The sequence below is a fragment of the Marmota monax genome, unplaced genomic scaffold (genome assembly GCF_021218885.2).
Source record: "Marmota monax isolate L192 unplaced genomic scaffold, Marmota_monax_Labrador192_F-V1.1 WCK01_AAM20220418_F8-fsc00199, whole genome shotgun sequence".
NCBI lineage: Eukaryota > Metazoa > Chordata > Mammalia > Rodentia > Sciuridae > Marmota > Marmota monax.
Window position 1 is genome coordinate 420,195 of NW_026694340.1, and position 20,748 is coordinate 440,942.

At 53.0% G+C, this 20,748-nt stretch overlaps 1 protein-coding gene and 1 long non-coding RNA gene across 3 annotated transcripts; one reads left to right on the plus strand and one right to left on the minus strand.

Moving 5' to 3' along the window:
- The first annotated feature begins 2,759 nt into the window (after nucleotides 1-2,759).
- Pdlim4 (PDZ and LIM domain 4) lies at nucleotides 2,760-17,107 on the plus strand. Of its 2 annotated transcripts, XM_046467668.1 has the most exons (7): nucleotides 2,760-2,922; nucleotides 7,471-7,622; nucleotides 11,278-11,359; nucleotides 15,695-15,876; nucleotides 16,082-16,245; nucleotides 16,566-16,683; nucleotides 16,799-17,107. In XM_046467668.1, the coding sequence occupies exons 1-7, from the start codon at nucleotides 2,830-2,832 to the stop codon at nucleotides 17,001-17,003; spliced, it is 996 nt and encodes a 331-aa protein (XP_046323624.1). In that variant the 5' UTR covers nucleotides 2,760-2,829; the 3' UTR covers nucleotides 17,004-17,107. The 2 variants fall into 2 exon arrangements, with proteins under 2 accessions (XP_046323624.1, XP_046323625.1); XM_046467669.2 differs by lacking the exon at nucleotides 16,566-16,683 and having other exon boundaries at nucleotides 16,799-17,020.
- A 1,296-nt stretch (nucleotides 17,108-18,403) lies between these two features.
- Nucleotides 18,404-20,748, minus strand: LOC124109087 (uncharacterized). Its single transcript, XR_006856866.1, has 3 exons — nucleotides 20,660-20,748; nucleotides 19,764-19,857; nucleotides 18,404-18,501 (listed from the first exon to the last, which is right to left on the minus strand). It is a non-coding gene; the product is annotated as an uncharacterized LOC124109087 (long non-coding RNA).

Here is a 20,748-nt window from a genome sequence, read left to right on the forward strand (position 1 = left end):
GGGTTGGGCTAAGATAATAATTCCCATAACAGTTATAATGTTTTTAATAGCAATGTTAAATGCCAAGTTCTCTGCTGGGTGCTGGGGAAACATAAATAAATAAGATAGACAGAGCCCCTGACCTCATAGATGCCTTTACTCGTTCCCTGTGCAGGTACATGCCTAGGCATATGGAGAACATTCAATACACATTTATTGAAGGAATGAAGAGGCATAAAATGAGCAGAGATGCCAGGTGGAGTGTGCAGCAAACACATGAAGGTCATGACAGAAGTGAGGCATGATGGGCCACCACCCATTCCCACTTTCACCAGGGCTCACAGTCCCTCTGGCTGCCTTTGACTTGGTACCCCCAACACAATGTGGACTCAGCAACACCGCAATCCCCCAAGACAAAGATCATTCAAGGGTGAAAGGAAATCCTAGGGGCTTCCCTGAGACAGTTTTGGAGAAAAATATGAGGAGCCATAGGGCCTGAAGCTTATTTGACTTGCTGTCCCCAACTCAGAGCACCTCAGAAGTGGGCCCAGTGTGGTTCCTAAGAAGGACTATCCCCAACATCCAGGAACACAGCTTGGCCGGCACCTCTCTCCTCTGGGAGGGCACTGGTCAGAAGTGAGCCTCTGATGTTCTCCTAAGTCAAGGATGTCAAGCACCCATGCAGCCAGACACAATGGCATATGCCTGTAAACCCAGCAACTCAAGAGACTGAGGCAGGAAGATTACAAGTTTGAGGCCAGCCTTAGCAATTTAGTGATTCCCTAAGCAACTTAGTGAAGTCCTGTCTCAAAATAAAAAATAAAAAGGGCTAGGGATGTAGTTCAGTGATAAATTGCCCCTGGGTTCAATCCCCAGTACCCAAAACAAAAAAACTCAAGGATGACGGGCACATACCTGGACATCCTGTATCACTCCAAGGTGCTCAGACACTGCACAATGAGATAGGAAAGTTTACATACCAGATTCTAGACCACTGTTTCTCCCCAACCCCCTCCATCTCTAACTCTGTGAGAGAAGCCTTTGGAGATAGATTACGTTGCTCAGAGACTTAAGAGTCAGGATAGTCATATTTAGGAGTACCCTTTCTGGAAAGGGTGTCACACTCCCCCCTCCCCTAGACAGAAGTAAATAGATAATGAGGAAAGTTCAGGATGGGGGCAGGAAGGTGGCAGGCCCTAGGGATGTCTAAGTTGGGAGAAGCAAGCAATATCTGAGAAGGGATTCCAGAATGAGGTGTATTAGGTGGAAACTCCCACAGACTTGAGGATCCCCTCTATCATGGACCATGTTCTACACTCAACCCTAGGGATAACCAATGAGAAGTGATAGTTCCTCCATTCCACCCCATTTAGTGGAGTGTAAGTCCTGACCCTTCTGCCTCTGTCTATAGGGGACCCAAGTCAGCATGGCATTGAGCAAAAACCCTTCTTCACCACACAGTGTTGAAAGCCCAGTGGCTGGTGCTTTGTGGATCCTTTCTCCCACATATATACCACACACCCCCAAATATGCACCACTGCCACACACACCATTCATGCTGTTTCTTTCCAGCAGTACAGGTAGCAGAACCATGCCTCCCAGAGAGGCATCCACATTCCACCCTGGAGGGCTCCCCTTCCTTGGACTGCCCTAGATTTGTACATCTCAAGCAGTCCTCCTTCTTGGAAGGGATGGGGTGTTTGAGATCTGGTGGACCCATCTTACCCCAACCTGTGAGCATCTGAAGAATAGTTCTTCCCAAAGCTTAGCTAAGAGGGTATAGAGGGTTGTCAAGAATATTAGCTAAATTAGGGGCTTCCTCATGGTCTGGAGAAGCTAATGTCTGGTGTAGCCAGACTGAGGTGCCCAAAGAGAGGTAGGCAGGGCTCTGGCCAAACCATGGCACCTGCAGAGGCTGTTCAAGGACATCCCTGGGGAACATGATGGGAATGGGGAGAAGCACTTGGGGAGAGAGGTCTCCAAGTGAAAGGCTGCATATATTCCCATAGTCACCACTCCAGCCATTCTCCTTTCCCTGGAAGCCTGAAGAAACAAAGCTCCTTGCAAAGGAGGAAGAGAGGGAGCTGTGCAGACCGCCTGGAAGGAACTGGCAGCAAGAGACAATCCTAATGTTCTGAAGGAAGCAGGGACACCTGGAAAGACAGAGCACCTCTCTTCTCTGACTCAAGTCAGAGGTCACCTTCTCCACGCAGCCTTCCTGGGATCCCCAAACTAGATTGGGTGCCTTTATATTTCCACCTCTATAGAGACGCGCTGCCGGCTCTGTGTCCCCAGCCAGGTCTGCTCAGGTCCAGGGTTCCTAGATCAGTGCTCTGTGTTCAGAGGGCTCCTCACACAGAGAGATAGGTTTGCCTGCCAGGACCTTTGAGGAGGTTTGATCAAGGCTCTGCCCCATCCCCCATCTGGGCCGCCCCCTGCCCCCCATTCCTCTCCTAGCTGGGGCGCCGCTCCGCCCAGTAGAAGCGACTTCAAAGGGTCTGTGCCCGAGCTTCCGCAGCCGGGCTCGGGTCTGCGGTGCGCAGATCCCAGGCCCAGACGGGATGCCGGACGTCGGGGCCGTCCCACTCCGGGGGTCTCTGAGAAGCGGGTGGGGGCTCGGGGCTGAGGCTGCTGAGACTGAGGGGCGCGTCCTCCGAGCCCCCCGAAGTGGGAGGGTCGGCGGCCGCGGGGCCAATCCGGGCGCGCGGGGAGCGGGGGCGGGGGCCGGGCGGAGGGGGGTACGGGCGGGCGGGCCGGGGGCGGGGCGCGGCGGCCAGGCAGGCGGCGGCGGCGGCCAGGCGGCGGCTCCTCGGTGTCCGGCTCCGGCTCCGGCTGCGGCTCCGGCCCGCGATGCCCCACTCGGTGACCCTGCGCGGCCCTTCTCCCTGGGGCTTCCGCCTGGTGGGCGGCCGGGACTTCAGCGCGCCCCTCACCATCTCGCGGGTGAGTCCCACGGCCGCGGGGCGGAGGGGCGGCCCCGGATCGGAGCCCCAGTCTCGCGGTCCCCGATCCGGGACCCGGATCCCCGACGTGTCCGAGACTTGAAAGCTGAGGGTTGACCCGGGTGACCCGCACGAGGTAGAGGCAGCTTCCAGGCAGGGCAGCGCCGCCCCACCCCCCTTCCCGCTGGGCCTGCTCACCCGGTGGAGGGGAGATTCCCCCAAAGTTCACACACCAGCCTCCTCTACGCTGCTGTCCTTGAGGAGTAGTCACGGAGGATCGGGGCCTTCCCGCAGACAAGAGCCAGGAACGTGGACAGATCCACAGAGGCCCAGAAACTCCCCAGTTAGACCTAAACCTGCCTGGAGATTTGAGTGAAGCGACTGTGGGTCCCCCGCCTTCCCCTGTCAAGGGCCTCTGCCTGAAAAACTGGGTGACCCCACGGAGGTCTGAGGTCTTCAGTAAGAAAAGTTCATCCACTTCCCCACTCTGATCTTTAGGCAGTGTCTCTTTTGTGACCTCAGTCACCCTAGAGGGAAGTGACCAGGAGGAATTTTTTGGCTTCCAGGAAAAGGGCAGATTTGACTATGAGGATGTAAAAACTTCTCCTTAAAAGACAACACAAAGCCATTGGTCAAGCCAGTCTCAGCCCCCCTCCTCAAGGTTCCCAGAGCCATGTCTAGACCTGGACTTGGGACAGAGGAGGAAAAGATGGAGGCACAACTGTGGGGAGATGGCTGATCTGAGGACAGAGGAACAGACTTGAGTTCTGTTGCAGGGGGTGCCCAGGAGACAAAGGGTCCTAGCCCAGGTTCCCTGGTTAGGGGTGGGGGCGGAAGAGAGGACTGAGTCATTGGTGGCTCCTACTCTGGAGGGAACAGGATGGACCTAGGATCATCTGAGGGCATTCCTTGCCCCCACAGAGGCTGCTGGTCTTTGGGGACTTGTGAGAAAGGAACTAAGATCCACCTTCACCCACCCTTCTGCCTCCTCTTGCCCTGGGGGCTGGGCCCAGTTTCACAGACTTCTTTCCAGTTCTTGGAAGGGGATGGACACTGGTGGGGCATGGAATCGTGGAATCCTGTTTCTGGGGGCCAGGGTGACAGGCAGGACCAGCTGTCCTAGGAGGCTTCCCACGTCTGTCCTCACTGCCAGGTCCCTGAGGCTGAGTGAGGTGGGCCTTCAACACTTCCAGGAGCCTTTCATCTCCCATTTCCCTGAGAGATCCCTTCGTGTGTGTGTGTGTGTGTGTGTGTGTGTGTGCACGTGCATTCATGCTATTGTGTCTATGTCTGCCTGTGTAGATCATGCTGTGTGTCCACAGGGGAGGGCTGGTGGGGTGCTAGGCCGGCCAGCAGGCCAGGCACCCTGGGCGTGAGGCTGCTGACAAGCTCAGTGGCGGCTGCTGACGGCCGCAGGCGGCAGGGAGCTGAGACATCTGTTGCCCACGCGGCTGCCTGCCCGCTGAGGAAAGGCCTCCACACGTCACAGCAGCAGCAGCAGCGGCCTTGTTTGGCGCTGATCAGGATGCAGGCCCCTGGCAGGCAGGCAGGCAGTCTGGAAGAGGGGTTTGCCAGAAAGAGCCCCCGCCCTCCATGTCCCCCAAGTGTCACACAGCAGCAGCTGAGGCCCAAGGAGCCAGGATGACTGAGCCTGGGTTTGGGTGGGATCTGGGAAGATTTACAGGACTGGGGAGGCACAGGCCACAGCTTGCCTAGTAGGTACCTGGGGGCAATTCTACAGGGACTGATGATGTGTGGGCGTGTCCTCACCAAGGGGGCTCAAGATCCAGCCCTTCCTGAGCTTCTAGACTTTCCTCACCCAGAACAACGTAGGAATGGACAACTTCATGTAGGGTTATAGAGAGGAAGCTGACTTCCTGGCAGGTCTGGAGGCTTGCAGTCTTGGCCTAGGAAGCCTTGGGGATCCCCAAGAACATTATCTAGGGCTCCTTCCCCACAGACAAACCATAATGATTGCTGGCCTTTCCAGAGCATCTGCAGTGTGCCAGGCCCCACCCAATGGGTGTTGGTACCAGCACCTCCCCAGCAACCAGTCCCTGGAATGAGCCCCACCATATGCCCAGCCTGCAGTGGAAGTTTCACATGCCCTGATTGTCTCACATTGTCCTCACAACAGCCCTTAGAAGTAAGGACTGCCTCTGGACTCACACTGTAGATGGGGACACTGTGGCATGAAGAGAGTCAGGTAATGTACCCAGAGAAGCCTAGTAGGGACAGGAATCTAGGCCTGTCTGGAGCTTGCTGTGGCTATATGGGACCATATGGCCCTCTATAGCTCCCAGCCAGTATCTAGGCTGGGTGGGGCAGGGACAAAATGTAGCCGTCATAGGTGAGGGGGTAATTCATGTCTCAACCTCCCATCTGACCTCACTATTCCTGTTTTCCCTTCTTTCTGCTATCCTGTGTGTAGCAGCTAGAGGGATCAAGCTGGATTCAATTCTGTCCTTCCCTGCTTAGAACACTCCATAGTTCCCAACCACTTCGAGTTGTCAGCTTCTCATCTGGGCCTACAAAGCCCTGCAAATTCTGGTCCCTGCCTCTTCTCTGACTTCATCTCTTTCACTCTCTCCTCACTAATGATGCTCCAGCCACACAAGCCTCCTTCTTTCTCTCCTTGTGGAGCCATTATACATGCTGTTCCTCCTACCTGGAACACCATTTCTCTCCTTGGACACTCTTACCCCTCCCTCCCTTTTTGTAGTAAAACACAGTGGTTCAGAATAGTTTTGGATTTGGAATCAGTTGACCTGGGTTAGAATGCTGACTTGGCCATTTATCAATTAAGTGTTTCTCTGTACTTCTCTGGACCTCAGTTTCCTCATCTGGGAAAAGGGCTTGCCTTGAAAACTAATGAGACAATGTGTGTAAAGACGGCTGGGAGAGACACAGTTTCCTAGCCTCATGCCCTCTCTGACCAGAACTCCCCTAGCTCAACAGAGCTGGCTGCATCCCAGCCACCCCTGCTTTCAAGAACTTCCTCCGCCTACAGGGGCCTGAATGCACCCCTTGTGCTGGCTGAGTCATCTTGTAGCTAACCACCCCCTGAGGAAGAAGACTCCTCTCCAGAGGGGGTTGGAGCAAGGTGTCCGTGCTCCAAATTCCTCTTTTTTCATCTGTAAATAGGAATGAGAACAGCCTCATTGCACTAGTGAATGAGAGGTCATTTAGTTATGGGTAAAGTGCTGAGCCCAGGCCCTGGCAAAGAGCAGGACCCTGAGAAGAGAACAGGATGGTGTCCTGGGCACCTGCCATGGGAGGACAGGATCATGCAGGTGCCCGGGCTCTTCAAGTGAACATTAGTGGTGGGCTGAGGGTTCTGCTTCAGAAGAGGAATGTTCTTTGAAGCAGCCCATTTCAGGGCAGGTCAGCTTGGGCAGTGCCCACACTAGGCTGCAAGCCAAGGAGCTGCCAGCACTCAGCTTTGTCCACTTGCTACTGAGAACTAGCTGAGCTGAGCCTGGCTGGCTTCCAGAAGCTCCCACCCTGACTAATACGACAAGGTCATGGAGGTCTTGTGCCCAGCGAGGCACTGGCTGGAAAGGCTTGAAAATGAGGGGCTGCCAGTCTTTTTCCAAGGGCTATGTTGGGACAAGACAGTGTGAAGACTGCCTGTTCCCTGAATTCCTCTCGGTTGCTCACTCAGGTCTTTCTGTGAGTCTGTCCCTACCTGTTCCCCACGTGGTTTTCATCAGATGACCATCATTGTAGGAGTCTCCAAATGAGAACACTGTTTGACCCTGTGTGGGGTCAGTAGTGACACTGAGACGTCCTACACGGGAAACTGGATGTGGGATTGTGACTGCAGAGTGCAGGCTGGCCAATGGAACTGAAGGGCCCTGGTCTGAACTTCACTTCCCCATACTAACATGAACAATGTGAGGGGGGAAGTGGTAATGGGGACACGCAGGTTACTCCCAGAAAAGTGCCCTCTATTTTGAGACCTAAAGGAGGAGGAGGAAGCTAGTATGTAGGGTTTGGGAGTCAAAGAAAAGAGTGTTGCAGGCAGAGGGAACAGCATTTGTGGAAGCCTGGAGATGGGCCCTGGCTTGTGCCTGTGAGTGCCCTGCATGCATTCAGATGGACTGGGAGGATGGTGGAGAGGAAGTGAATGCATAGTAGGGGGACAGGGAAGATCAAGCAAGTTGGGTCAAAGAGCTGCTATACAGTCTGGCTGAGTGGGGCCCTGTCTGTGTGGAGCATTTGTGACATGTCCATGCTCTGTATGTATCTGTGAGCATATGTGTCCCTGTGTGTCTTTTGCTTATCTTTAGGTACATATGCAAGTTGGAAAAGTGGCATCCCACTTTTCCCAGGTCAGATGAAATCCTTCTTATAAACCTTCACTCCTACCTGGCCTCCAGGTGCTGGAGTCGAGGTTTTTAAAACCAGAGGCTGCAAGAAGGCCACACAACCTCTTGGTTTTCCCACCCCTGGGTCATGGCAGTGAGGCCACACTGGCCAGGTTCTGAGGTCCAGAGTAAAAGGCCACACAATGACTGCGCCAACCATCTGGCTTGTCTGCCCACAGGTCCATGCTGGTAGCAAGGCTGCACTGGCGGATCTGTGCCCAGGGGACCTGATCCAGGCCATCAATGGCGAAAGCACAGAGCTCATGACACACCTGGAGGCACAGAACCGCATCAAAGGCTGTCACGATCACCTCACACTCTCTGTGAGCAGGTACACAAAGGGCAGGGTGGGCTAGAAGGTTGGGAGGAGTGGGTAGGGGCAGTTATGGGCGGCCAGTGTCAGGCTGGAGCTGGGCCTCAATGTGGCTTCTCTGCCTCCACTCCAAGGCACCCAGCCTCTAATCCTAGAAGGCAGTACTTTCACAGGGGCCTGGAGGGCACTGTTTAGAGCTGTGGGGAGCTTTAGGACCGAAGAAGCTCCTTTCAACTCAAGGCTAGAAGTGTGTTGTGGCACTTATGGCAGATGTAGGCAGCAGATATAAGAGCTTGAGTCATCTCTGGAACATTTACACCTGTCATTTCTCCTACCCTGAGTGACCAGTTTGATAACTATTAAAAGCAATTTTGTGTGCAATAACTCATTTACCTGCAAATCTACTTATAAAAAAGATAACTTTAATGTAAGCCCCATTTTACAGATAAGACAACTGAGTCAGAAAAGTTAGAGGTTGCTTAAAGTCACCCAGAAAGGTAGTGGAAAAGCAAATTTGACCTCAGGTCTGTCTCATTCCTGAAGATTCTTCTACTTGACTGTCAGCCAAGCTGCCCTCCCTATACTATATGCACCATGGCCCACACCTCTGCTCTGGTTAAATTTGGAACAAGCTTACTGCCATGAATTATGTGTAATGCTGTGAAGCCCATCATGAAGGGGAACCTAGGAGGTCATCAAGCTCCACCTATGGCAGGATGAAAGGTCCAGTCCCTTTGCCTTGCTCAAGTCCTGGGTCTTTAGTCAGCTCCACCAGGCAATCATCCTAATCCTTGCTAAAAGCAATCTCCCCACCCCTGTCTGGATCCAGGGAAGACAGACATAATTGCTCAGTTCTGCCACGTTCACTGCTAACAGGGACTTTCCACGACCCCCTATGGAAGTGTGTGGGAGAAACTTCCCCAAACCACAACACGGCTAACCATGCCTTACAGCTGGCCGGGCGGGAGGTGATCCATTGGCTCAGAGCCTTTAAACATGGTGAGAAGGTTTATGAGGTAACCTCTATTTGTACCTGGCCTGTAACCAGGTCCAGGTTGGGGTTAGGACCCCCTGACTATGCCCTTGGCCCTGAGTGAACTCAGCTGCAAGTCTAAGACCTTGTACATTCTACCTGGCACATGGCAAGGACATCCCAGCCTGGAAGTTCACCAGACCTGATCCTAAGTCAGACTCTGGGACCTTAGGTACCCAGATAACCTTCACGAGCCTGGGTTTCCTTTCCCATAAAATAGGATCACGTTCATTACCCTCTGCCAGACTGAGGGGCGGCTGGTTGGGGGAAATGTCAGCACTGCTTTGCCCACAAGCAGCCTCTGAGGCCTCCCCACTTGGCTGGGTTCCTGGGCCCTGACTCACCTCCGGCTCTGCTTCTGTAGTGAACAAGGGCAGCCCTGGTGGTAGTGGAGTTGGGGAGGCTCACAAGCAGCCTGAGTCAGGAGATTCCCAGAGAGAATGATGTCAGGGGAGAGTGGCCGGGTGGAGGTTCCCCTTCCTTCCTTTCATGCTCATTTGTTCCAAACCAGTCATGGAAGGAGCCCAGGGTTCCACTGACCTGTTGAGCTGTGAGCATTGCAGTCTCAGAATGCCATTTGGCCATGGAACAGGGAGAATATTCTCCCGGTCACAGAGATGAGTTCCAGTGCCACTCTGTACTTGAGAACCATGTTGTCCTATAGCAGAACTTTATTCTCTGAGCCCTGAACTTCCTCACCTCTAAAATGGGGATTTCTTGTGATCTGAGTGATGAGGTACCAGGCCTGCTCAGTCAGAGTGAAAACCCAAGTCTAGCCCTCCAGCTCCTGTCTCCATCCTTCACACATACAGATTCTGGGGGATCAAGACATGGGGCCCTGTTGACCCTCTGGCCCAACATTCCTTCTCCTGGATACCTTCCCACCTGCAAGGCCTCTGACTCTGTTCACTATCCTGTCTCCTATGCCAGGACCTATGCCTGGGTCTTATGTTTGGTTCCCAGAGACCCCTTCCACCTGCAACATGGGCTTTGCAGAGGATCAGCCTGATGAGCTGGCTGGAATGAGCAACTCTGAATTCCTACTCCTGGGTTTCTACCCAGACCAGCTTCCCTACTGTCTTCCATGTCTACAGGGCTGTAATCTCACACCTCTCACTTCCCACAGAGTAAAACTCATAGGAAAGGCCCGGCTTCTCTGCTAGGCTTATTTTGTCTGGTGCCAAAGCCAGGCTTCCAACAATCTGAGCTAACCCACACTTCTTGGCTAGGTTCTATACTTCCAGAATCTTTCTAGCATCAACTTCTGTCCTGTCAGTCTGTCAGTCTTGTTTTTGATTTACAGATGGGCACAGGGAGCCACCTACCCCATGTGAAATGGAGGCCTGGGATGGGGCTAATCATGATTAGATTAAGCCCTTCATTCTTATCTCATGCCTTGGGCCACCCTCATGGCTCTGGGCAATTGTGCCCTCTGACCTTTAGACCATAGGGCTTGTACTGCCCTTCTGGGCAGCACTTGAGGGAAATATAAAGCCAAATAACCATAGCTACACAAGATGTCCATGCAGAGTTCTGAGCAAGTAGAAATCACAGTTAGAGCTGTGAGTTGGTGCAGTCACTTGGGAGCCTAGCTAAGGGGACTAGAGACAGAGATTGTGGGGAAGGGATTGTTGCCCTGGGATGGCACAGTCTTGATGCCAAGGGCCTCCAGAAGGCTATGGGTTAGAGAGGTAGCCTGCAAAGAGCCAGGGAAGAGGCAGAGGTGAGAAAGTACAGAGTCCGTGTGTCCTGCAGCTACAGACAGACTGGTAAATCCCTCAGCTGACAAAGGGAGAGGCAGAATTGAGCTCCTCGGCCAGTTGGAGTCCTCGAGTAGCCCTAGGAGACCTCTTGGTTGGAGGACATTATTTCCCTTTAGTCTCTGGAGCCTCACTTCACACCCTCCTGCCCGCCCAGGCCTCTGCATCCTCCTGGCCTGCTCCTCACAGAGCTACTGAGCGGCAGGGCTGGGCCCCCGGCCCACAGCCTCAAGGCCTGCCTGCCCTGCTTATGGCAGGTTTACGATGTTTTTCTCCCTCCTGAGTGGTGTTTGGCTTTTGGTTTCTATGGCGAAGCAGGAATTTCCTAATGGCCTGTTTCCCATCTGGGCTGGGCAGACATCAGTGATGACTCTGCCGGCGGCAGCAGCAGGAGGGAAGGCGCACCCCTCTGAGCCTCTCCTTTGCTTTCCCAAGAGCTGACCCCAGCCCCAGCCAGAGGCTTATGGATAGAGAGCCAAGGGATGAGTGGATGGGCTCCTAGCTAGTCCACGTGTGAGGCCTGGCTTCCCTGCCACAGCTGAGCCTCTTGAGTGGAGTTTCTGTAGGCCACAGAGAGGTTAGAAGATGGGGGGAAGCTGCAGAGCCTCTGCTTCAGTCTCTCCAGGACCAGACCAGAGAGGCCAGGCAGCTGGTAGGGAAGAGAGCACACAGCCCTGCTCCAGGAGAGTGGCAGATCTAGGTTTTTGGCTCCTTGACAGAACAGATACCACTGTGGTGCAGGGGAAGGTGCTGGGGTAGCATTTTTCTCCCTGCAGGCCACAGGCCTAGTTCTGGATGGTGATGGCCCAGAGCACAGCCCCTCTTGGTCCTGTTCCTAGGCTTGTTAGGCAGATATTGACCATACTGATTCCTGCTACAGGCCTGAGAGCAGAAGTTGGCCCAGTTCCCCTGATGACAGCAAGGCTCAGGCACACAGGATCCACATCGACCCTGAGGCCCAGGTATGTACGCTGCCTGACCTGGCCTGGCTCAGAGAGAGCCCAGGGCAGAGGAGCTAGAAGTAGTCTACAGGTTCCCCTGCATTGGCTGTCTTCATCATGGCCCTGAGATGCCCAGGACAAAAACGAAAGAAAGTTCCTCTGGGCCATGCTCATACCCCATCCCATATTCCTCCGATCATGAGCACCTCCTGGGGGCTCTGTGTTTATTCCAGCCAATCCAGAGCATGGACAAAGTTTCCTATGATGGGCAGGGGCTGGGCTAGGCCTTGGCTCAGGGTTTCTTTCCATCCACCCAGCTGGAATTCACTCTGGTACCCAGTGGTTCCATATTAGGTAGAAGTCAACAGGCTTGGTAGAGGGCTGCAGGTGTGTGTGGGGGGGTGGGTGGTCTAGCCTCAAGCTGTGGAGTGATCACAGGCCATAGGACACTCCTTTAGCTCATCCTACCCTTGGGTACCCTGTCCAAGCTGAAGTTCCCTCTTGGCCATCCTGTGATTATAACTAGCACACATGCTGCATGTCTGTCTGCTCAGTCACCTTTTTGTGTAGGACAGGAATCACGGCTTATGGCACTTCCTCAGGGACAGTGAGGGATCCAGGCTGCTCTAGGACTTTGTCTTTCCATGGGCATGAAGGGAGCCAACTGAGCAAGATGGAGGTATCTAGAGCCAACTGGGCATCTCTGGAAGGAAAGGGGGAGACTAGGCTGATCTGAGATGTAACCAGAACCATGAGACCCAGCATGTGGGGCCACAGACTCCTAGGCCTGCTTTTGTCCTCTTTCTCCATATGGGAAAAAAAAAAAAAGAGAGAGATCTATGCATGAAGAGGAGGCTTCACCCAACCAGAGGAAGGATTTCCACTCCCGCCCCTCCCTCACCAACAATCCCCACGTTGCTCTACATTTGCCTCATCCCTTACCTCAGCCAGTATCCCTCAGGCCAGATGTTTATCCCAACCACAGAGTGCCCATTCTGGCAGAGAGACACTTATAAGTCCCAGGATAGGGAAAGCTAGGTGCCAAAGGAGCCCAGAGTGGACACGTGACTCAGCCAGGGGTCAAAGAGGGCTTCCTGGAGGAGAGGTATCCAAGCCCAGACCTGGAGGCCTGGGAAAAATAAAATGGGCAAAAGGATATGGAGAGAGGAAGTGTGCTCAGGAAGCACATACAAAGGCCCAGGAGTGAGATCGTGCAGCACAGGTTCAGAGAACAGAAAGGTCTAAGAGGGGGCAGGTGGGAGGGCAGAGGCAAGGGATGAGGTGATAGAGCAAGGCTACAGGGAGGCTCCTGGGTTCCTCAGTCCAGGGTCTTAACTGTTCTTTCAGGAATTCAAAGCCACATCTGTGTCTCAGAAGCTTTACCCCCTGGCCCCATGGACTCAAAGCCCTAGGGGTAGTGGTAAGCAGAGTAGATTTGGCATAGGAGGCAGATTTGGCATAGAATCAGCCAGGCTTGACAAGGGCCAGGCAGGAGGGAGCAGCATAGTTGAGACCCCTAGAGTATGTGCAAGGCCCAATTTCCTTCTGATGTGGCAGTGCCAGGATGGAGAGAGAAGAAGGCCTGAACAATGGAATTTGGAGCTCAAATGTGTTCAGTCCTCTGAGAGGCTCAAGGACAGTGGGCCTGGGGGGCTGGGGCTATAGAGCAGCTCCCCATGTGCCCATGCTTTTCCTTGCTGACTCTTTCAGAGACCAGGCTGGCAGAGCTCAGGCTACAGGGGGAGGGATTTTCCATAAGCAACAGGGCAGCCCATCAGCTGCTGTCCCCCTTTTGTACTTAAAAGGTCATGGACTCCATGGGTGGTGACAAAAACACTCCTACCCCGCCTTCGCAGGGATGTGTCCTCACCACCACAGACACAGGGCTCATTGTCCTCAAGCTGCTCCCACCCTTTGCCTGTGGGGGATGGGGCTAGCTGGAGCCATCAGAGGAATAAGAAGCTACAGCCACCGTTAGCCCCAGGACCCGCCCAAGGTACCCCTGGCATGCTTTCCCCAGTGAAATGGGACAGGGCCATTGAGCTTCAGGCCCACATTCCTGTAGGGCCATAGAAGACCCTCCTCTTCTCAGACCTTATGTGGGAACACAGGAGACACTTGGCCAACCCAAGGTCGAAGAAAGGTAGGGACAAGGAAAGGATTCATGGAGGGAACAGAATTTAAACTGAGAACCTAGAAATGAGTAGACGCAAGGTAGGCAGAGCAGACGGTGCTCGCACATCCAGCCTGTCCTCTCCAGCCCATCAGAGAGCAGCAACGTGGCTGCAGGAGGTGCTACACACTCTTCTGCACTCAGCATTCACCTCCATCCAAGTTGTATATCCCAGACTCTGATGCTGGTCATGTGGGAGCTGATGAGCAAGCAGGTAGTTATTCCCATTCTGCCAAAGAAATCCACTGAGGCTTCAATAAGTGAATCAGTGGTCGGTCAGCTGGTGCTCAGAGCTGGGGCGCATATGGTATGAGGTGCACCACCACACGGAGAGGGCAGATCCGGGAATGGGGGCTCAGGAGTTCCTGTGAGAGCCGTTCAGCCAAATTTGCTGTGTGCCAGGAACCGTGCTAAGTGCTTTGTAGATAATTTCCCTATAACATAGAGACCTCGGTTCACAATGAAGAAACTGAGGTTCGGAGAGGTGAAGTGATTCGCCACATTAGTGATAGAGCTGGGACTCAAATAAAAGCCAAGTATACCACTGAGTTCAGTTCTAGAGAGGCTGCTGCATGGGTGGCCGTGGGAGGGGCAGTAGCTCTGATGACCCTGCAACAGACTCCCAGACCCTGCTGGGTGGAGTATGAGGGCCTCCATCCTCCCAGCTTCTGGTTCCTCAGACTCCCACTCCCCCTTCCCATTGAAGCCTCCTCCCAGAGGCCCAGCCCTACCCCCACCCACCACAGCCCATCTGGTGCCCATTAGAAGCCTGTCCTGCTTGCCTGCCTACCCCAGACACATGTGTGAGAGTGCTCAGGTTTCTCCAGGGCTTTTCTAATGGCAATGGGGTCTCACTGTTGCTGCTGCTTCTGCTACATTGACAGGGACCCACCTGGGCAGCAAGACTCCCTTTTTTCTGTTGCAGGGGTAAATGGGAAGACCTGCACACATCCACCCACTTCCCAAGCACCCCCTTGCAAAATCAGGGGCAGTCAGGGCAGAGACTTGCAGATTCCACTGTGCCTGATTCTATAGGGTGACTGAGTCCGAGCAGGCTCCTGCCCACCCCACCCTCCACAGATTCCCTGTCCACACAGCAGATCAGAGAGGTTTACCTGTTATCTTCCAGGCTGAGGCTGAGACCTACCCCATGGTCTGGACTTGAACCTCACCCTAAAATCAGGCTGCTTTGGCTGCCAGCCCAGTTTCAGCCACAGGAGCCACCATGGCCTTCCCCAGGGTGACCAGAGCTGGCTCCAAGTATGTGATATCATTGTGTGATTAGGTGTATGTAGGTAGACTGGCTGGTGGGTATGCACCGTCCTTATGCACAAGTATGTCTTTAATGTACTTGTAAGAGCACGAGTGTACATGCCCCCGTTCACACTGCTGTGGGTATAGTTACATGACTGCAAGCCAAGGACAGCACAGCCCCGGACTCTTCAGACCTATGCCACAGACATACTGCCCTTTCTTCACGGCTCAGGGGACATGCTCAGAGCACTCATCCCCCAACTGTTTCTGCAGTGGACACTGGGGAGTGAGGTAGGGAGCCTTGAGCTCTGCCCAGCCTCTGACCTTCATCTGCTGTGCCTAAAGAAGGATATTTTTTGTGGCCTGGAAAGTGGTAAATGGGGCAGACTGACCTCATGACAGCACTCTGGAGAGCCTCAGACTGCCCTTTAAAGGGTCTTAGACATACAGCAATCGAGGGCTACTCCTGGATATAGGAAAGGAGTTACTTTTTATGTTTCAAGCCATGGGTGCATCTGGTACCCAGCACAGTTCTGGCAGGTGATAACACTGCACCAGGACATCTCTTCCAGGAAGCCACACACTGCTGCAGCCACATTGGTCTTAAAAGTTTCTTGGAATAGGCCTGCCCCAACATAGTCCCTCACAGGCACTGGTGGCCAGAACCACCATAGGGCCCATGAGCCTGGGTTTAGTCAGGCACTCAGATATTTATGTCTGACTTTCAACAGGCATTTCTCATTTTTGTGGTGGATAAATCTGGTTCAGGCTCAACTCTTTCCCACAGACCCCTTTCCTGGCTGGGCACCATAGCCCAGTGATGCCAACATCCCCCAAGGCCTAACATAAAGGATGGTGGTGAGGGGTGGTGAATGAAGAATGGCCAGAGACCACAGGGTCTCCCAGTACCTTAGGCCTAACTCTCACAGGATGGCAGTCCAGTGACCAGCAGGCGGCCCTCAGCCACCGGGATTGGGCCAGAAGATAGCCGACCAGGCCTGGGTTCCTCGTATGGACAGCCACCTCACCTTCCAGTCCCTCACAATGGCAGCAGCAATGAGGTCACCCTGCCAGCCCAGATGAGCTCACTGCATGTGTCTCCACCCCCCAGGTAATGTGGAGACTTGGCCTTTGAAGCCACACCTAGATCTCATCCTAATCTCTGGTCCCTCAAATCTCACATGGCCTATCCTGACTTAATCCTTGGGTCTCAGATGGTTGTATTCTGACTCATAAAACCTCCCTAGTCCCCCAAGCCATCAGAGCCAAGGCTGAAATTGCAACCTGGCCCTCATTTGTCTCCTCCTCTTTCCTAGTGCTGACCCAGCCAGGGGCCTCCACAGGAACCGGGACTGCAGAGTTGACCTGGGCTCAGAGGTCTACCGGATGCTGCGGGAGCCAGCCGAGCCAACCGCTACAGAACCCAAGCAGTCAGGCTCCTTCCGCTACTTGCAGGGCATGCTAGAGGCTGGCGAGGGTGGTAAGACTCCTGACGCCTCACCCTACCTGCCTTCCCACTCCCTGCGGTGGCCTGAACTCAGCCTCCCCACCCTGGACTTACCCTGAATTTCCCAGCTATGCACCCTTCCCAGCTGTCTGCCCCTCCTGGATCTCCACAGCTCATTCCCACACCTTAACTGCACCCTTGCCTTCTGATTCCCACTCCAACCCTGTCACTGCCCCCCCACCCCACATCCACTCCCCAATCTTAGTGCAAATGGCCTCCAAAGCAACACCTTGCAAAAAATGTAGTTCTGACCTTTCCCACTGGGCTCATGCCACCTGCAATCTGGGTTTCAGGGGAGCGGCCTGGGCCTGGTGGGCCCCGGAACCTCAAACCCACAGCCAGCAAGTTGGGCACTCCCCTGAGTGGCCTACAAGGGCTGCCTGAGTGCACGCGCTGCGGCCACGGGATTGTGTGAGTACCTGCTCTACTGGTCCCACTGCCACCCCACCTTTCCAGGGCCCTGGACAGGAGCTTGCTGGAGAACCTGTCAGTCATCCAGTGCTGTCCTCTCCGTTTCTCCCATCAGGGGCACCATCGTCAAGGCACGGGATAAGCTCTACCACCCAGAGTGTTTCATGTGCTGTGACTGTGGCCTGAACCTCAAGCAGCGAGGTTACTTCTTCCTGGATGAGCAACTCTACTGCGAGAACCACGCCAAGGCACGGGTCAAGCCACCCGAGGGCTACGATGTGGTGGCCGTGTATCCCAATGCCAAGGTGGAACTCGTCTAAGCCAGGACCACCTTCCCTGCCCAGCTTCATTTAATGCCCCCATGTGGCTCATGTAAATATGTTTCCCTGGCCTCTCTAATAAAGTCCCTTTGCTCAGCCTTGAACCAGTCAGTGCCCTGTCCTGCCAGCCTCCTGCACTATCCCAGTGCCAGGCATGTCCAAGGCACTGGGTGCCATGGTGAGGGAGAAAGCACCATGCTTTCCTTAGTGGTCCACAGCCCAGGTGGATGCCTGGCCTGAATCACAAGGGACGGCTTTATTAATATGCTGGGACACCTGCACCAAGGGGTCTGAGCTGGGTGGGGTTAAGGATGATACAGCTGAGAACTACAAGAATCAGAAGGCAAGAGCTCTACACTGTGATATATGGAGATATATGATGTGTGGTCGTCATCAGCAGGAGCAAGCAGAGGCATTCCCTAGCAGCCTCAGGAAAGATGGCCCAGCCGAGCACAGGACTGGGGGGAACACCTCATTGCCATGGGCAGTCTCCACTTCTGAGAGTTCTCCCCTTTGGGTTTCATTTCTAGTTCTCCAACCCACTTTATTCTTCTTTGAGACCCCTTTCTCTCTCTACCACCAGGGGGCGCACTTGATTATTTTTTTCCTCCCCCAGAAGAGAGAGAAGCCAAGTTCAAAAAAACAGAACACTCACCTAGGACTGTGTTCCCCTCCAGCATGCTTTGTCCTATCTCCAAAATGGAAGGGAAATTCCACCCCTCCTCACAGGCACCCTGGTTACCATTGAATGGATCCAACTTGGGCCTTTTGCCCCACAGTTGCACACACCAGTACAAACTCAGGCTTTTTAAAAATATAAATGGTAATTGAGGGGTTTTTGTTTTGTTTTTCAGCTGTAGATGGACACAGTATCTTTATTTTTATGTATTTTTATGTGGTGCTAAGGATCGAACCCAGTGCCTCATGCATGCGAGACAAGCTCTCTACCACTGAGCTATAACCCCAGCCCTTTTTTTTTTTAATAATACAGTTTGTTTATTTTTACACACATTCTTCTGAAAAAAAAAAAAAAAAGGTTTTTTGTCTCTTTTGGAACTGGGGAGTCGAACCCAGGGCTTTTCGAATGCAAGGCAGATGCTTTGTCATTGAGCTACATCCCAGCCCTCGGTAATTGAGTTTTTGAGTGGCTATTCACATACAACCAACTAAATTTCCTGAATTCTAGGTCTGTTAGACTACTCTCTGGTTTCCTTGCTCTGTGCAAGAAACTATTTAGTTCCTGGTTATTTAATGAGCCCGAATAATGTGGGTTTGTGCTATTTTCAATTTTGTGCTATCACGAACCACAAAATTCACACTCTCACTGTCAACATGAAACGGTACCTGTTTCTCCCAGTTCTTGCCAACACAGGATATTTTCATTCTTTTAGCCTGAGAAGTAAAAGGCAGCATAGTTGTTTTAATTTCTTTGACTTCTAGTGACAAGGGTTCAGTCATTCAACAGACTTTTACTGTGTGCTTGCTGGGTGCCCCCCTGCTGAGAGAACAGAAAGGAACAAGTGGGCCTCACTATTTGAGCAATTCCTGATGTGTATTCTCCTAAACCTTTCATTCATTTTTTTCCAAAGTTTATTAATTGGTAGGAACTTTTCATATTCTTGTCAGAAACTTTGTTGCTGGATTTTATTCCTTTGATCTTGTTGCTCTTCCTCTGACAATAGCACACTGTTTTAATTATACCCCTATTAGAACTTAATAGCTAATCTCTCCTCCTTGTTCTTCGTTTACAAACATGTCAAGGTTATATTGCACATTTTCAATTGTCAGTTTAGACTCAGTATGTCAGGCTCTGGGGAAACAAATGTCTTTGAACCGTGACTGGGGTTTCCCTGAATCTAAAAAGAGAACTGGCATAGAGTCCCCGGAAAGGATTATGACCTGTACTTATTCTGCACTTATTCAAGTGTTGTAAATGCCTTCATATATATATATATATATATATATATATATTTTTTTTTTTTTTTTTTTTTTTGGTGGTGGTGGGGGAGCGGGAAATGAACTCAGGGGTGCTTAACCACTGAACCACATCCTCAGCCCTTTTTTAATTTTTTATTTCAAGACAGGGTCTCTCTAAGTTGCTTAGAGTCTTGCCAAGTTGCGAAGGCCGACTTTGAAGTTGTGATCCTCCTGCCTCAGCCTCCTGAGTCACTGGGCTTACAGGCACACACCACTGCACCTGGCTCATAAATTTTTATTTCCATTTTCTTTTCATATATCTTGTGCTCCTGGTTAAATTTTTCCTAAGGATTCCTTTCAAAGGCTCCTTTTGTGGTCCCCTTCCTTTACCTTCTTTGGCAGGTGCCCCCAAAGAAGTGAGGCCAAGGTAGTGGAGCTGGAGTTCTTGGCTCTGGTTCTGCAAGCGACCTGGGCTCCTCCTTCCTAGCCCTGTTTCCCTTCTATCATGCACTTTGAGTCACCACCTGGCTTCTGGCCCATGTGCACCTGCACCTGGACACATGTACACTCACTAAGTCATTCCCTGCGGCCACCCCCCCATAGGGCGGGACCCTGGAAGAATATGCCCTTTTTTCCCCACCCAGCCTCTCCCTTGGACTTGGTCTCAGCCCCACCTGGTCATAGGCCCAACTGGAGGCCAACTGGCATCCAGGGAATCCACTAGAAGTAGAAGCAGTTAAGAAAGTACTGGGAGCCCCAGGCACTATCTCCCACCACTCTTCCAGAAACTCAGCTCTCCACTTGCAAACCCCCAGGGCAGACCCACCAGCCCCTGGTGCTCACCTTAATCCTGGGACTAACAACTAATTGAGCCACCATCGCTCCTCCAAGGCCAACAGCTCCAGCCTGGCAGGACTACAGGCCCTGCAGGGGCATCCTGGTGGGAGGTAAAAGGATGGAGTGGGGCCCAGAGCTACCAGACTTATTTGTCCCTTCCCAACTTCAAGGCCTAGTCTCTTACCAGTCCCCTGTCCTCCACGTCTGCGCAGAGTCCCAAGATGGTCCTAATTGTGGTGGACCATGGAAAGCTTGAGATAGGTCCTTGTGAGTCAGATCTCTGTGGCCCATGGTCCCAGTCGAGAGGTAGCCAGATCCAGGACCTCCAACTCAGGGACCCAGCCTACCTAGCTCAGACCCATTTATTGTTGCCCCCACCTACCCCCCTCCTTGGGGGAGGGGCCTTTAAGGGCCTTGGAACCAGAGACTTGGACATCATCTTGTCCTTCTCCACCCAAACTATCCCATCCTACCTGTCCCTGTGTCTGGGGTTCTGCCTCCTAAGCATTGATAGGGCCCATTCTAGGGCAGCTGAAGGGATCTCTCACTCTTTTGCTTCAACCCTTCCATGGTCCCCAGGGTGCCGGCCTGGCATCTAAAGACTCTCTGACCTCAGGCCACTGACTGCTTTCTCTCGCCTCCTTCGATGGTTCACCATTTCTGAACCATCTGCCTTTCCTACCACTCAGACCATCTCTCAAGTTCAAAAGGCTTTGCTTCCTTCTTCTTCATCAAGCCAACTCCTACTCACTCTTCAAGAATTAACTCCTCTGTCCCCTCCCCAAGAGCAAAGCCTGAGACCTCCTATCCCCAGGCAGTCAGTAGTGCCCTTCCACACGTCTTCTGCCCCTCCCCTTCCACTCCTACACCCACACCTTGCCTCCTGCCATCTTCCTCCTCACCTCCCCTTCCAGGTTTCTGCAAGCACATGGCCTCGGCCCTCCAGGGGAAGCTAGTCTTCAAGGGCAGCTCCCTTTCTCCTGTGTCCTCA